At 37.5% G+C, this 16,183-nt stretch overlaps 1 protein-coding gene across 2 annotated transcripts in view; it reads left to right on the top strand.

Moving 5' to 3' along the window:
- CDH6 (cadherin 6) overlaps positions 1–7,330 on the top strand; it is a 136,384-nt gene extending 129,054 nt beyond the window's left edge. For both annotated transcript variants that reach the window (XM_036926620.2, XM_036926619.2), the window contains exon 12: positions 1,500–7,330. In XM_036926620.2, coding sequence (XP_036782515.2) covers positions 1,500–1,990 — 491 coding nt within the window. In that variant the 3' untranslated portion in view covers positions 1,991–7,330. The remainder of the gene's footprint in view (positions 1–1,499) is intronic.
- Positions 7,331–16,183: the final 8,853 nt, after the last annotated feature.

Genomic DNA, 16,183 nt, shown 5'->3' with positions numbered 1-16,183 from the left:
TTTGGGATGCTCTCTGGCAGCAGAAGAGAATGTGTACAACTACACAACCACGCATCTGAATGTGGCAGTATTGCATATCCTTTAGAAAGTCTATGATCCAAACAGGCTACAAAGCGCAGTAATTAAGAGTGTTAGCTTTTTAGTCTGACCTGGATTTCAACTGCTTGTACATGCGTCATCTCTAAACCTCAATTTCCTTTATGTAAAATGGGGTTATAATGAGGGTATCTACTTTGTAAAGCTACAGTGATAATTAAATGAGATTGAGTATGTAAAACACTTAGCACAGTGCTTGGTTCATAGAACTCTGTCAACAGATAACCAAATATCATTAATATTAACATCTGAAAACTTAATTCGTAGACATGGGTGTGCATATATCCCATAGGTAGGTATACATACCCACCAAAAGCCATTATTCCGCAGTTCTTATTGCAATGATGCAATTTTCATGGATCATAATATTTGACCTTGTTACTAGTACTTCCTGTAATAAATTCCCCTGGACAAACCCAGTTTAGCAATGCATTTTTTCTGCCCTGAATGGCTGTTTTCTCTCAAGTTGTTGCTCGGTTTTTATTTTCCCACCCATATGTCCATTTTTAGATGTGTCTCTCTACAGGTAGCCAGCTGTTTTCTACACAGCCAGCTGTGAAGAAACATTAGGAGCTATTTAAACACAATTCTTGCCTTTCCTCCAATATGAGTTACGAGGAAAAATCAAAAGAGCAAACATTCTGGACAACAAACTTAACAGAACATGAACCTTTGAAAGAAAATTTTTTTTAAGTTTCCACTTAAATGGGTTTATTTTGTTTCGCTCAAACAGAAATAATCTGGTGTGTATATTATTACCTGCCCCCTTTCAAATTGGCTGATTTTGAAGTCAAAATGGCTTTCTGAATTGTATCTGGGTCTCTCTAGGCATTACCTGTAACAATATTCCTCACATGTAGGAAAGGTGTGCAAACATTCACATCTCTACCTTGAGTTTTAAACTTATTTTACATTTCTCTCAAAAAAAAAAGGCATAGTGCAAAAGTTATTTTAGATGTGGAGTTATGCAAACCTTTTAACACTTCCCGAAGGTGCCAGCCTTGTGCTTATAAGCAGTTTCAGAGCATTTTAGGTGTTCAGCATAATTTGCACTCTTATTGCAGAACTCTCACTGTGTTTGAGGGGTTTTTTATTATTATATTATTTTTTTCCTTACCTTGGAACAAGTTTGCCATTTCAAAGCCAAAAGGAACTACTGACAAAATATGAAGGTGTTTTATCTCCTATTAAATTGTAACTTCCTTTCAAATATTTACTCCTGCGTTTGGGTTCCTGGTTTGATCATGCAAGGAGGCAAGTGCAGCCTTAAAGAAATAAAAGTTGAGTCTGCAGTTTCCTAGAGAACTTTTAAAACTCTAGATTGGAGCACAGTGTTTCTTCCTGACATTAATTGGGCAGCAAATTAACTTTCCCTTCCCTTTCTGTTTTATTTCTGCTTCCAGTGACAGTAGTGTTGTTTGCAGCTTTGAGGAGGCAGCGGAAAAAGGAACCTTTGATCATTTCCAAAGAGGACATCAGAGACAACATTGTCAGCTACAACGACGAAGGTGGTGGAGAGGAGGACACGCAGGCCTTTGACATCGGCACCCTGAGGAATCCCGAAGCCATAGAGGACAGCAAATTACGCAGGGACATTGTGCCCGAAGCCCTTTTTCTACCCCGACGGACTCCAGCAGCTCGAGACAACACCGACGTCAGAGATTTCATTAACCAAAGGTTAAAGGAAAATGACACGGACCCCACTGCCCCCCCCTACGACTCCTTAGCCACTTACGCCTACGAGGGCACCGGCTCGGTCGCTGATTCCCTGAGCTCGCTGGAGTCGGCGACCACAGATGGAGACCAAGACTACGACTACCTGAGTGACTGGGGCCCCCGGTTCAAAAAGCTCGCCGACATGTACGGAGGCGTGGACAGCGATAGAGACTCCTAATCCGTTGCCTTGTTCATCTTCCAATACGACACTGAAATACGTGGAGTTGCTATTTCTTTCTATTTATCCACTGGTCGGTGAAGGGTTCTCTGTTCTACCCATTCCAAAAGTCAATGGCTGCAGTCCGTGCGGATCCAATGTTAGGGACTCTTTTCTAGTACACTTTTATGAGCTTCCAAGAGGCAAATGTTTATTTTTTAGTGCATCCACTTAACCAAGTCAGTCAGCCCAACAGGCACCACGCTGGAAGGAGGGGCCGGGGAGTAGTATTTCCCCTTGCCCTCTGAGGGCAGGTTTGGAACGTGCCCCGTGCCACTGGCCTGGTCTTTGCAGTACACTCCATTGCCTCAGTTCAGCTGACTGCTCTGACTGTACATTTCACATGCTAATGGGATAAGGGACTGTGCTTTAATGACAACAATATAGTTTTAGTAAAAGCAATGAGAGAGGAACAACTGTGAGGTTGTTTCGGGTATAGCGGCTCACAAGGAGATAATGAACTATGTATGCGTGGTTATTTCTGTCACAAAGCGTTTAAAATGACATCTGTCTATCCTGTTTTGTTCTTCATGAACTTCTTCTGGCACCGATGACTATTGAAAACATCAAATCCACCAATGTTTTAAGATTCTCTTTCCTCCTGAGGAATGGAAGCAAATTAAATGGCCACTTTCAAAAACAAACACAAAGAAACAATAAGACCTTATTTTTTTGCCACTAGCTCATAATTTGGTAATATTAAACATGTAAAAATTTGCCCTTGCACCCTGTAAAAGGAAAGGGAAATAGCTAATAATGTTAACAAAGGAAATATTATTCATATTTTAAAGTTTGTGCCATCAGTAGGCTACTTACAAATAAGTCTAATAGTCTAGACATCCTTGAAAGAACTTTTCCGAGGCAAATTTTAACTCCTTGTCTGTAGTTGTCATCAGTGTTATGCTAATATACTGGAAAGTAGCAGTGTGAAGTACAATGATTCATATTCTTCACATACTTCTTACACAATAAAGTTGCATTAGTAAAGGCAGATTGAATAAAACTCAAATCCTGCTCTCGGAGTTTGATGGGGAGGTAAAAGCCAGCCACGCTTGAACCTGATAACCTGTCCTTCACATATGGAAACATCTATATATTTACGTAACATGATAGATACATATGAACACTGAGATCATAGTGGAAAACCAACATATTACAGGTTTGGAAGACGCTTACAAAAGGAAAACATGGATTCCATCCAACAAGAGTGCTTAATATTGTATTCAAATGATAGTTGACTTTCAGAAGCATTAATATTTTTTCACTGGTTTTAACTTTGTTGCTATGACAACCCTAGCATCCTTGTCTTTGAACTAATGATAAAGTAATGGTCTCAAACTAGGACAGAAAAGTAATGCACAATTCATCTACTCTATTATTTCTCTAATTATGCAATTAGCATCATAATTATTATCCAGAGGACCCAACTGAACTGAACTAGTCCTTTTGGCAGGTTCATATCATTCATTTCATATGGCTGTTCTAATGAGTCTTATCATTAGAATCTTACATTGTGCCGTCATCATAAATTTCCAAACTACTATAATGAAGATATCTTTATTTTGAACTTAGAAAAAAAAAATAGACTCTGTGTATATATAATATGTACTTAAGAATATGCTGACTTCAGCTATTAGTCTTGGCAATTTATTTTGAATTAATGTTAATTTCCTACAGATAATCTTAGTGTCATCTCCATATGGAGATAATTTCATATCAGCACATATTTTCTGTTTGGAAACACCCTGTTGTTCAGTTGAGTTTTAAATAGGCATATTACCAGGAAGTAAAGACAGCACCTTTAAAATAAGAGAAATGTAGTCTTTCGGGGTGCTTGATTAGGGTGAAAATTTTTTACAACCATTTTATTCCTTGTGTTTCCCGAATGGTTTCTTATTTTGTAATGGACTTCCCTGTGTACTAACAAGTATTTCTTGTCTGGGCTATTTCCTGCTTCCAGGGTTTTCTTTTGCTAGGTCTTCATACACATACATGCACACACACACACACCCTGGAATGCAAAATACTACAGTAGGGCTTCACTCTAATAAATTGATATATATTATAACCACAGTAAGTGTTGAAAAAGGATAGTTTAGTAAAGTCAATTAATAAGAACTCAGTATTTATAGCAATAGAACAGCACCTTAATCACCGACTTACTGTAAAAATTAAAGAGCTCTCTATCCTTCTGTTTCATGTCATGTAATAAATTGTATCAAGATAGTCCAGTAAAAAGAAAGGTACCATCAGAAATCTTCCTTTTGAACTTTTGGGTTAATTGAACTGTCTGAGGGTTGACACTAGCAACTTCCAACTTCTATAGTGGATTATTTGAGATGTAATTGGCAGGGTATTTTATCCCACTCTGAAGATGGTACAGTGTACCCATGACAGGTTAATACAACTACATACTGAAATAACTGTTCAATCTCTTACCACAAAACCTGATGATGAAGTGAATCTCCAAGAAATTGGATAATTTAAGACCAGAGCTAAGGTTCTGTATAAGTATCAAGGTGGAATAATAATCTCCTATGATTAAGACTTTCCACGTCACAGAAACAATAAGAACCATAGTTTCCAACATTCTGTGTGCGTCTCCCTTCCCACCAAGGCATCCGGCCAAAGACCAGGATCAACATGAATGATTACAGGAAAAAAATACTAGTTTTAAGCCCAGTTTTCACACTGCTTCTGTCCTGTTATCACATGTCCTGATATTAGAAAGATGGAAGAAAAGTGGCAAGAGGTAAAATTTTAATATTTGTTTTAATCACTGAAAACCTAAAATTTATTAAATATAAGATCACTTCAAAAATAGGGAGATATTCTTCAAACCACTGAGATGTTCCTAAGATAAGCTGATATTTTAAGAACATTAAGCTATTGTGAATAAGTTTAAAGTCCCTTCACTTCATGAGCCCTTTCTGGTGTAAATCCTGGCAAACATTTGGTCCCAAATAGAAACCTAAACTAAATGGAGAAGGAAACATGGTTCCATAGAACTGTAAGAGAGAGCATCTGAGCAAAGTAAATATATGTTTTTTTTTTACAGAGTTTTCTTAGCTTTACAGTTTAGGAGCATAAAGGGAAATCTGGTTACAAATTGACTCCATTTTCAGATGGAACAAAACCTACTGATTCAATTTTAACTCAGTACAAAAATGTTTGGTCTGGTGCTCATTTTCAGCTCCCAAAAAGTTGTACAAAAAGTTCTTAAAAGTTGACTCCCTTAGGCATCCAAATTTTATGAATCCAAATTAACTTTAGAATGTTTCCATTACTTTCATTTTTAAGTACCTAAATTACTTCCTGTCCTGAGCAAAACCTTACCTCAAATGCTTTGCCTGAAATGGGTATTTCAATGGAGATAATAGTATATGAACTATGCATCGGGCATTTCTCAATTCTATATACTTGAGGATCATTAAAAGTATGCAGTTGAAACGAAATAACAGAGTTGATCCTTGGGCACAAAATAATTATTTAAGTCAAGTACAGCTAAATTCATTTTCCCTAGGAAACGAACCACCAAATAAATTACTTTCACCTAATCACTAGTTTTGAGGCAGTGTAATTGTTTTGAAAGAACCTTCTAAAAGTCATGATCCTCACTATTTCGAAAAATATCCTCTGAAAAGTATCATTTTTAGTGTAACATTTTTTGTTTTTATCTAAATAAAATATTTTTTTGAACTGTGACGGGGTTAAAAATCCAAGCAGTCTACTGTGTTTACGTTAACAGTACAACACAGTCTCCTTTATCAGATTATAAGGGTGGAAAGATCAGGATTTAGTGTGTGGATCTCAGGAACATGAACTATTTCCTAAAATCTAATGAGCAGCTTTCCTTTCCAGAAAATTCAGAATTACAATATGGTCTCCTTAAAAGTTTGGTGACTATTACTAGTTGAAGCATTTTTAATCTCCCTTTGGCATCTTTATGGAATAATTTTCTAAAGGGATAATTCTCTACAAAGAAACATCAGACCCCAACTATATTCAATGTGCAGAGATAGTCTCCCACTTAGAAAGGAAATACACTGACTCACACACTTGTTAAAAGTTAATAAAGAAATAGCTCATTTTTAAAGCCGGAAGTTTATGGTCTCTGCATCGTCAATTTAAACATTGTAGAGACAATCTTTAATCTACTCTCCATTTTGCAAGACCTTATTTACAAAGCACTTTCATTTTTTAATTTGGGAGGACTGTTAGCCTGACAGATCCCACACACAAAAGTGCCGAAAGGAGGTTAAATGGCAACAAACCCTTTTACCCACTGTACTGCAGACAGGACAGAGGCACTTAGCCTGAGAGCCACTGGGTTATTAGATTAATTTCAAAAGAGCTTTTACACGTTGCTTAATTCCATTTTCTTAAAAACCCCTGGATCACAAATTTCTCTTCAAATGGGGTTAATTTGACAAATAAGGCATAGACCCAGTGTTGCGGAAAAAGCATTCCACTGTAATGAGATCTTGGTCTTTCTTTCGAGACTACATTATTTATGTAAATATGTCTACAGTTACCCTCTATATGCTTTTAGTTTTCTATGATCTATTAGTTTAGTGTTTACTAAGAAATCAAATGTATAGAATTACTTTGCATTCAGGGGGAATGCTGTGTAGCAAACGTTAAACTGATCTGCGTGGAAGAAACATAGGAACGCTTCAAAGCTACCGGACTGTTTTGTTTGTGATTATTTTCATTGCTTTGAAAGTAAACCACGTAGGAATGGGCCTTATAATAAATGCTACGTGCGTCTTCGGTAGTACCAAGCTAAGGCAATTTGGCATTCTTCGACTGTGATTTGTGATTTTAAACCCAGAAAATAAAAGCTTTTTTTGCTATTGATTGTTTTTAACTAAAAATACTCCCAAGTTTAAATTGAAGCTGATGCCACCCTTGAAGATTTACTGGCTGGAGTGCTCAATTCATATGGTTTTTCTCAGTATCGCTCATTCTTTGGCAATGAGAACACCTGAGCGTGAGAACCACTGCTCAGCTTTCAGCATCGTAGTTGTCCTGACTTCACAGTTTACATGAGGAAGTCTCTGTATTAGAAGATTGGGGTTGAGATAATTAGCTTTTAGCTCAGTGTGGCCGGGCCTTTTGTTGTAGTCAAATGGCAAATACACGCTCCTTGAAACGGCTTCTTTGCTGTTGCTTTGTTTTCTTAAACATATTAAATTTGAAAAGAATGCAATTTAAAAAGTGATTTCTCAGAGTAAATATGCCTTTTGCAAATCAATTTTTGTAACATGTTATTTATATGATATTACTTAATAAACCGGTTTTTTTTCTAACTTGTTTTTCTTAATTCTCTCAATTGCTTGTAATCAGATTTTTAAAATGTACCTGCTGACACACTTTATCTTTCCAAATCTGCTGTTTTAAACTCTCAAATAGCTATCTAAAGCCAACTTGTTATACAATAATTAGCTTGTCAACTACAGTTTCTCCCAGCCAGCAATATGTATCATTGGCACTGACTGCCCTGCAGACTTCTTACTGCTGGGACATGAAGAATTCTACTGTTATTTATGGAATTGCTATATTAAGAAGAAAGCTGTTTATCCTCATGGAAATTGCTTTAGATAAAAAAGAAGAGTTCTATATTTTTGCCCATCCCAAATCTCCATTCTTTATCTCACTCCCACAAAAACAATTGTCTATGGATCTCTGATTGAGAAAAGAAAGAAGAAAAAAATAGAGCCAGACCAAAGGGAAATGAGAATAAAATCCTTCCAGCATTCTGATGCTATGAGTAAATGTTTTTAGCATATTCAGAGCTACTATATGTTCCATGCTTGTTCTTTTTTAAGCTGCTGCCTATTTCTACAGAGGCCATTTCATAATTTTTTAACTGGGAGAATTCATAGCTTTGAAAAGCGACTCACTTATTCATTCATTTGTTCAATGTATATAATAGGTACTCCACTGTGTGCTGTGGAATATTCAACAGTAAGCCAGACAGACGTATTTCCCCATCTCAACAGAAGCTTGTGGTCCAGAAGAAAGGGTGGATAACTGTAGCACCCACCAGAAGGCGGCACGGAGATGTCTTCAGAGAAGTGCAGATGACAGAGTTCATAAGAAGGAAAAACTGTTTCTGCCCAAGTGGAAGAGAGTGTGGGTAGGCTTAGGATTTAGTAAGGCTGAGATAAAGGGAGATAAGAAATTTTATTTTAAATACAGGGGAAAGAGAGAATGTTTAAACAGCACAATTGATCTCAGCTGGAAGGGGACTAGGCTTGGACAGTCATGTGGCACCAGAGCACAGGGGTTCCTCTTCACCACAGCAGCTGGTTCTTGTGGTTGCTTTGTTTTTGTTTTTGCAATTTTCTTTGAAGTTAACTTGGTGGGAAACAGAAACCCATAAAAAGGAATGATGCTATTAGAAATACACTTTTCAAAGGACATGTACATCGCACGGTAGTATACTCAACACCCGGAGCCAAGCCCTTCCTTGGCGCTCCCACCACCTCAGGGCAAGAAGAGTCTACAGCACCTGGGAAATTTCCCTGACTTAATGGAAACAGAGGCAGGAAGTGCAATGTGCTGTCTAAAGGACCCAGTTCAGGAAGCAGATTCATGCTACCATTAGACAGGTGAAGCCCTTTCCCACCACCACAGCAAATCACTTCCCATAATGATTATCAGTATATGTTACAGCAATGCACACCAACTGCTGCAGCAGACAAAATCCAAAATCTCCATGAAGTTTATGTCTCACTCTTACAAAGTTCAGGGTGGTTGTGAGCTTTTCTCCCTCCTGTAGCTAAACCACGTGGAGCACACTGCCTCCAAAGTTTGACAAGGCAAGGAAGCAGTTTGCTGGATGATCATGTGAGACGTTTCTAAAGGGCAGGACCTAGATGTAGCTCATATGTGTCTGTTCACATCTCATTGACCAGAGCTCAGTCACATGGCCCCAAACTAACTGGGCAGAGGCTGGGATATGTAGACAGATAAACTCATGTGCATTTGATGAGCACACTTACATGTACCTGCCACACAGAGGTTCAATCTCTGTTAATCTTTTGATCTTTCCCAATTCTCCTCAATTTCAGTCACCATAATAAGCCATACCCCATAATAATCATGAAGATGTTATCAGAAGAGCAGAGGAAGTCATTTGCAAATTTAACCTTCAAGTTGAGGACCCATTTAAGAGGCGTTGGTCTACCATCCCTGACTCCTTCACCCATGGTAAATATTGCTAATCAATTGACTAATTGAGCTCCTACATGCGGCCTTAGAATCCCTAATAATCCTCCAGCAGACATCAAAAAGAGAATATTGGTAACCTATCTGCCATCCCAAACCAAACAGATTAAGTTCTCCAGGAAAGCTTGTTTTCTTTCATTCTAAGTTTTGTTAAATACTCACCACTGTCATGTGGGAAGAGCATTCTGGTCCTGAGATTGTCAAAAATTTGGCATAATTTAGGAAGCCAAAGGCTCAGCCTGCCATTATATAGCTCATATCTTTACTTGATAAATCTGAACCAACAAGCATGTATATCTTTGGACAATTCAGATGTTTATTTCAGCTTGGTTGATGAATCTCTCCTCAGTGATACTCCAGAACATTCATGTTCATTCTGCAAAAATAATTTGCGAACCAACAATGGACCAGGCACGGATCAAGGTGACAGACCAACAGGGGTGAAAAGACGTACATCCTGCTCAGCACTTACCCTTTCCTGAAGGACTGCCATCATTTAATCTCCCATTATTTATCTTGCCTTACTAAACATTTTGTGTTGAATGACACCCGAATTCTCTAGATCACTTTTCTGGGCCTCATATTCCTGACTTCAATCCTTTTCCAAATATGCTATGAATACATATGCCTCTTTAAAAAAAGTAGATTGTCTCCTACTTGACAAGTATACTTATTCCTTTTTTAAAACATCTCTCTTGACATATTAGATCATATTTATTGCTTCCCAAGCCATTTAGTCTCAAAAACTTAACTTTTAATGACAAATATGTCTTGTTTGCACATTGATAAGAAAATGTCTCATTATAGTCTATAAAGCATAGGTTTTATTAAAGCTTTTAACTTTGCTTAGATGCCTGATAATAATACCTTACTTTTACACAGCACTTTAGAAGTAACTGTCATACAAATGACCTAACAACTCTCGCACAAGCCTGTCCAATAGGCTGCATCAACCCCATTTCACAAAGTGAGGTCATTTGTCCCTAGGTCCTGTCACAGGAATTAGAATTAAACTTACTCCTTTTAACTCAGGCTCTGAGATCCTGCCACTGAACCCCACATTTCCCCTTTTGTATACATAGTCCAATCTAATCCATTTGCAAGTGTGGATAAAATGAAGGTTCCTGTGGCCAGGATTCTCACCTGGCTCTGGTCAGCTAGCTCACTACACATGTGTGGACAATATGATATTATTAACTTTACATAAAGAGCTCTGCCCAGGGCTCTGGGTGACACAGTGGCATGGCTGCAAGGCTGCAGGAGAGCAGAGACAAGACTGGAGTGGTGGCAGAGCCAAGGACAGAGGCCCAGAGGACGGCTGTGCAGGTAGAGAGGCCCAGAGGCAGAGACCGGCTTGCTGCATGCAGACTCGCTCTGAGTGAATGGGATTCTAGTGACTGACCTGCCACCGTGGAAATAAAGTTGGGTATAACCCTTTCACACCAAGAACATTCTACTCTCATTTCTTTGGTCACATTGAATCCACAGTGAACTTGCCCGGGGCTGAAACCCATTGGCAAGACAGCAAGAAATGTATATTGGGAGAAAAAAGGATTTTTTTGTCCTTTATACAAATTCAGATGAGGCTGGACTCTGCTGATGGTGGCAGCTTCAAAGACATTCCTATCTATAAGATCAGTCCACGTGATCTTAAGGAAAAAAGTCTCAAAAACAAAATTCTGCCTATTAACTCCTGCTACCGATTCCAATTATAAAATTGGAAGTGTAGCCAAAGAAAAATATTCCCAAGAAATATAAAATTCCACCAAAGACTGCAAAAGTTCTAATTTTTCATATAATAATAATCTTGATGTCTTGCCAATGGGTTTCAGCCCAGGCAAGTTCACTATGGATTCAGTGTAACCAAAGGAATGACAGTAGAACATTCTTGGGGTGAAAGGGTTCATTACCCAGCTTGTTCTCCCAGGGGTAGGTCTAGCAGAAGCGTCTCTGCCTCTGCCCAGAGCACTGGACAAAGCTCTCGTATAGTGCAATAATATCTTATTGCCTACGGGTGTGGAAGCAGTAGCCGAGCAACAGGCCAGTTACATCATCAAGTGGTAAGTTCAGTGAGGATCCTAGCTATAGGGACCCCAACTTCCCCACACTTGACAATATTGATATTTCAGACATCACCCGTGGTAAGCCCTCTGCAGAGCAACGATGCCCTTAGAATAGGAGAGGAAGAAGAACTGCTCCTTAGGCAAGTCAGACACATGACTAGTGGCTCTTTCAAGTCATTCGGCCACTGTGGAGGGAGAAGGGAGACTTGCTCAGCCATGGGCACCTGTTGAATCCAGGTCCCCATCGCAAGAATGTGGAGTCTGTGACATTCCAGGGAACCCGACTGTTCAGTTAGGTGGTTGTCTGTGTGGCCAGGGCAGTAGCTACAAATCTTCATTCACAAACTCAAAATAATGTGTTTTCCATATTTATCTAGAACTGAATTTAATTTCTGTTTCGAACTCTGATTCCTGTGAGCAACAGAAACTCAACTTTAGTCATTTAAGGCTCCTTCCCACAACCTCAAACTGGAATTGCAGTTCAGGTCTAAGGAGCTAAGGTCACATGAAGACTTGGGGTTAAGAGGAAGGTGAGGTGGTTATAGCTTAAACCTACACTGCTCAGGGAACTAGGAAGAGTATTTGGATTCCATAAAAAATATGATAATTCTCTTCGCCCTCCCTGCCTGTTCTCCCACCCGCCACAGAATGGGGAGGCTGAAGTTTATTGATCAGAAATGTTTTTTTCTGTTATTGTCATTATTTCTCATTCTCAGAAGGTCAGGATCAACAGTTTAAGAAAGACACCTGATTCTTTCCTGACTTATGGCTTTGGTAGGGACTCAGAGAGAGCTGAAAGTTACCCCAGTGTTACTATTTCAAACAACACTAATCTATAACAGTGTTTTCTTAATGCTTTACTATCTCAAAAATTGTAAAAAGTATTCATTTATAGTATTAAAATATATTAAATAGTATTTGAAGATTGAGCCAGTCTTCAACAATTTCTGAATTTCTCTTATGTGCTGAGAACTTTACTACCTACTTTATGCATTAAATATGTATTTCTTTGTCATAAATCAAGAAGATCATGACAAAGTGTTTTCTGATTTGTGATACATTTCTATGAAAAAACCTTGCAAAGTTACAAAAATGAAATCACAGGGGACTATATATTTAACAAGTAATCAGTATTGGAAACAATAAACAAGTTAAATCCAGACTGTTTGGTTCCCTTTGGCAAATACATCTACCTTAAAAGAATATGGCAAAAATGATAACTCTCAGGTGAGAAAAGGATGAGGCACAGGTTGGTTTCACCAGTAAGACTTAAGCTGGGCCTCCCAAAGGGAGCACTAGAATGTACAGCAAATGTCACCAGGATGCTTCTCTAAAATGCAAAGTCCTGGTACCCCCTCCAGAAATCATCAGGGCTATTTTATGTAGTCCATAGCCCGAAGGCATTCCAAACTTTGGAGGTCTCAGCTTCATTATATAAAACATATAAAAATGTACTCACACTACCTTAAAGATATAAATCAAGTTGCAGTTCACTAGTTTACATACCAAGGTTATATACACCATTAGACTTCTATTGCTTTTATTTTTGCAATTTTCCTTCTGTATTTTGAGGCCTTTTGTTATTGTTGTTAAAGTTAGGTTTTGGGGGGCCATAGCTCATCTGAGAGCAAATAGGTGTTGTGTGTATTGTGTCTAATGTATTCAAACACATCATGGAAAAGGTCTGGGATTTGAGAATCTGCATTTATAGCAAGTTCCCCAGTGATTTTTTATGCACACCAGAGTTTGAGATAGAAGCAAAGCTCTTGAAGGAACAGAGGCGAAGTCATGCTGAAGGAACTGTGAGTAAATTATTTTGACAAGCAAAGAAGGTTCTGGAAGAGATGGGGAAGAATATAAGTTCTAACATTTTTGCACATGCTTTCCAACTTTCCTCTACCTATTGGATGCAAAGCATGTACTTGTCATTGATAATGATGTGGAGTTAAAATTACAGAGGGATTAAAACAGATGTCCTCCCTAGAAAAAGTTGCAAGTTTCCAATTAAAATACCAGGAACAGTTCATAGACATTTAACTAAAACCTCAGGTGAAGTTCTCCCCAATCCCACTTTTTTTTCAGAACTTTTCTGGCTGCTTTCCCTGCATGTGTCAGTCAATAAGTAAATAATTGGAATCCCTCCAGAGTTGATTCACCAGTCTTCCTAAGCATTTACTTCTGTTTCTCTCTTTTTAAAGTCAGCTGTTATTCTATGAGCTTCGGCTGGGGAACACCTCCTCTCCCAGGACCCAATCAGAGTTCCATTTCATTTAGCTTAATTAGAAGAAAACAACAAAATTTCCAATTAAAGTTCTAAAGGTACTATTGAAACAGCTATTTTTGCCTTCTCAGAGAAAGCTTTTCTAATCATCTTTTTTTAAAAGGTAAAAATCCTTTAAGAACAAAAAGATGAGCATAATCAGAACAGTTACCACTGTTAATAATTCCTAGAAGTTGGGTCTTTACACTTAGGTAATTTGGAAGTAAGCCATTTATTTATTCTTTTATTAATTTTAATTTTTAAATTAAATGTTGGTGTATTGTCTAAAATGCCAAATAATTTTATAATGCTTATGGCAAAAACTTCCCACTCTGCCCTCATTCCCTTACTCAGAGGTAATCCCCTTTCACTCTTCCAGACAGTTCTAGTATTTATTTCTATATTTCTATGTAATCCTTATATTAGGTTGAATCATAAGAAACTGCCATTTTTGTAGGTTAAAAAGTGGTTAATTTCAACAATTTCAGATGGTTCAACTTAACTATTTCTTGGGTTTACAGTTTTAAACATTGTCTATTGACTTACCATATGAAGAGTAAGGATTTAGATTTACTACAACACCAACACACACACACACACACACACACACATGCACACACACATATGCATGCACATGCTTCTTTCTGCCCCATCCTTCCGCTATAGTTACAGCACAATTGGTAACTAAATGTTTATATTACCAGCCTATGTAAATGTTGCTCACAGTTGAACCTTATACTGTCCTATAATTTCACTTTTCTTATTCAACTTAATGTTTCCCTGAAATTAACAACTGCTTTTTAAAAACTTTGCTTAGTTTTCATATAATTTTTCATAAATGAATATATGAATTGAATTGTATATTTTCTTAAAATTATTTGTATGTGGTGTCAGTTGTAACTTCTTCCTGATTTTGAGTCCTCTTTTTTTCTTGATGAGTCTAGCCAAAGGTCTATCAATTTTGTTTATCTTTTCAAAGAACCAGCTCTTAGTTTTATTGATGTTTTGTATTGATTCTTAGTCTCTGCTTCATTTGTTTCCTCTCTGATCTTTATTATTTCCTTCCTTCTATTAACTTTGGGCTTTCCTCTTCTTTCTCTAGTTCCTTAGGTGTAGGGCTGCATTGTTTATTTGAGATGCCTCTTGCTTCTTGAGGTAGGCCTGTATTCCTATCAACTTTTTTCTTAGAACTGCTTTTGCTGCATTCCAAAAATTTTGTACAATGGTGTTTCTATTTTTATTATTCTCCAAGTATTTTTTATTTCCTCTTTGAATTCTTCATTGACCCACCGGTTGTTCACTGGCATGTTGTTTGGCCTCCATGTGTGTGTTTTTCCCAGGTTTTTGTCTTGTAATTGATTTTCAGTCTCATACTGTGTGGTTGGAAAAGATGCTTGGTATGATTTCAATCTTAAGTTTATTGAGGCTTGTTTTGTGGCCTAACATGTGATCTTTCCTGGAGAATGTTCTGTGTGCACATAAAAAGAATATGCATTCTGCTGTTTGTGTTTGGAATGATCTCTCTCTCTCTCTACACACACACACACACACACACACACACACACACACACACTTTTATATATATATATATATATACACACACACACACACACATATACCTATGTCCATTTAGTCTAATGTGTCATTAAAACCACTGTTTCTTTATTGATTTCTTTGTCTAAATGATCTATCCATTGATATAAGTGGGGTGTCAAAGTTCCCTACTATTATTGTATCACTGTCAATATCTCTCCTGATATCTATTACTATTTACTTTATATATTTAGGTGATCCTATGTTTGATATGTGGATATTTACAAGTGTTGTATCTTCTTGCTGAATTAAGCCTTTAGTAATTACACACATTACACTCATGGGTGTAATAGATGAGGGGGATAAATTGGTTTAAACATCCAATTATAAAATAAATTAGTCACAGAGATGAAATACAGCACAGGAAATATACTCAATAATATTGTAATATCTCTGTATGTTGACAACTACACTTATCATGGTAAACATTTAGTAATATATATAACATTACTGAATCACTATGTTGTGCACCTGAAACCAATATGTTGTATATCGACTATATTTCAATTTAAAAAATACTAGTTAAAAAATTTTTTTAATTTTGCCCATTTTTCTACATATCTGTCATAATTCAGCCACAGACTTCCTAACATGATTCTTGAATTCCTTTCAGCCCTGTAAGGTAATCTCTATCAGTTTTTTTTTCTTGCAATATCACTACAGAAACTCTCCATTTCTCTGATGAACATTCTCTCATGAATAATTTTTTAAACATTTTCTTCTGTTACTTGCTATTCCCTTAGCTCTAGTTTTTCTGAATTTATTTTCTCTGTTTGCTTTGGTCTTTGTCTTCCATGTTAGAAATCTTCCTCAAACGTCTGGTGATGGTTAGCACCTGCTCATTCTAATAGTGAGGTCCCGAAAAGCTGCTTAGAAGCTCTGTGTGTCAGCTGGTGGGTGTCAACATAGGGTAATGGAAGTGACTGAAGGGCTCACTGAAAGACCCAAATGTCAGCATTTGTAAATCTTTGGTCTTGGATCAGTCAGTTTGCATTGAGGGGA

Source organism: Manis pentadactyla, chromosome 2 (assembly GCF_030020395.1).
Source record: "Manis pentadactyla isolate mManPen7 chromosome 2, mManPen7.hap1, whole genome shotgun sequence".
In the NCBI taxonomy this organism is placed as follows: Eukaryota; Metazoa; Chordata; class Mammalia; order Pholidota; family Manidae; genus Manis; species Manis pentadactyla.
Note: the sequence above shows the minus strand (reverse complement) of the source record. Positions and strands in the feature narration are given on the sequence as shown.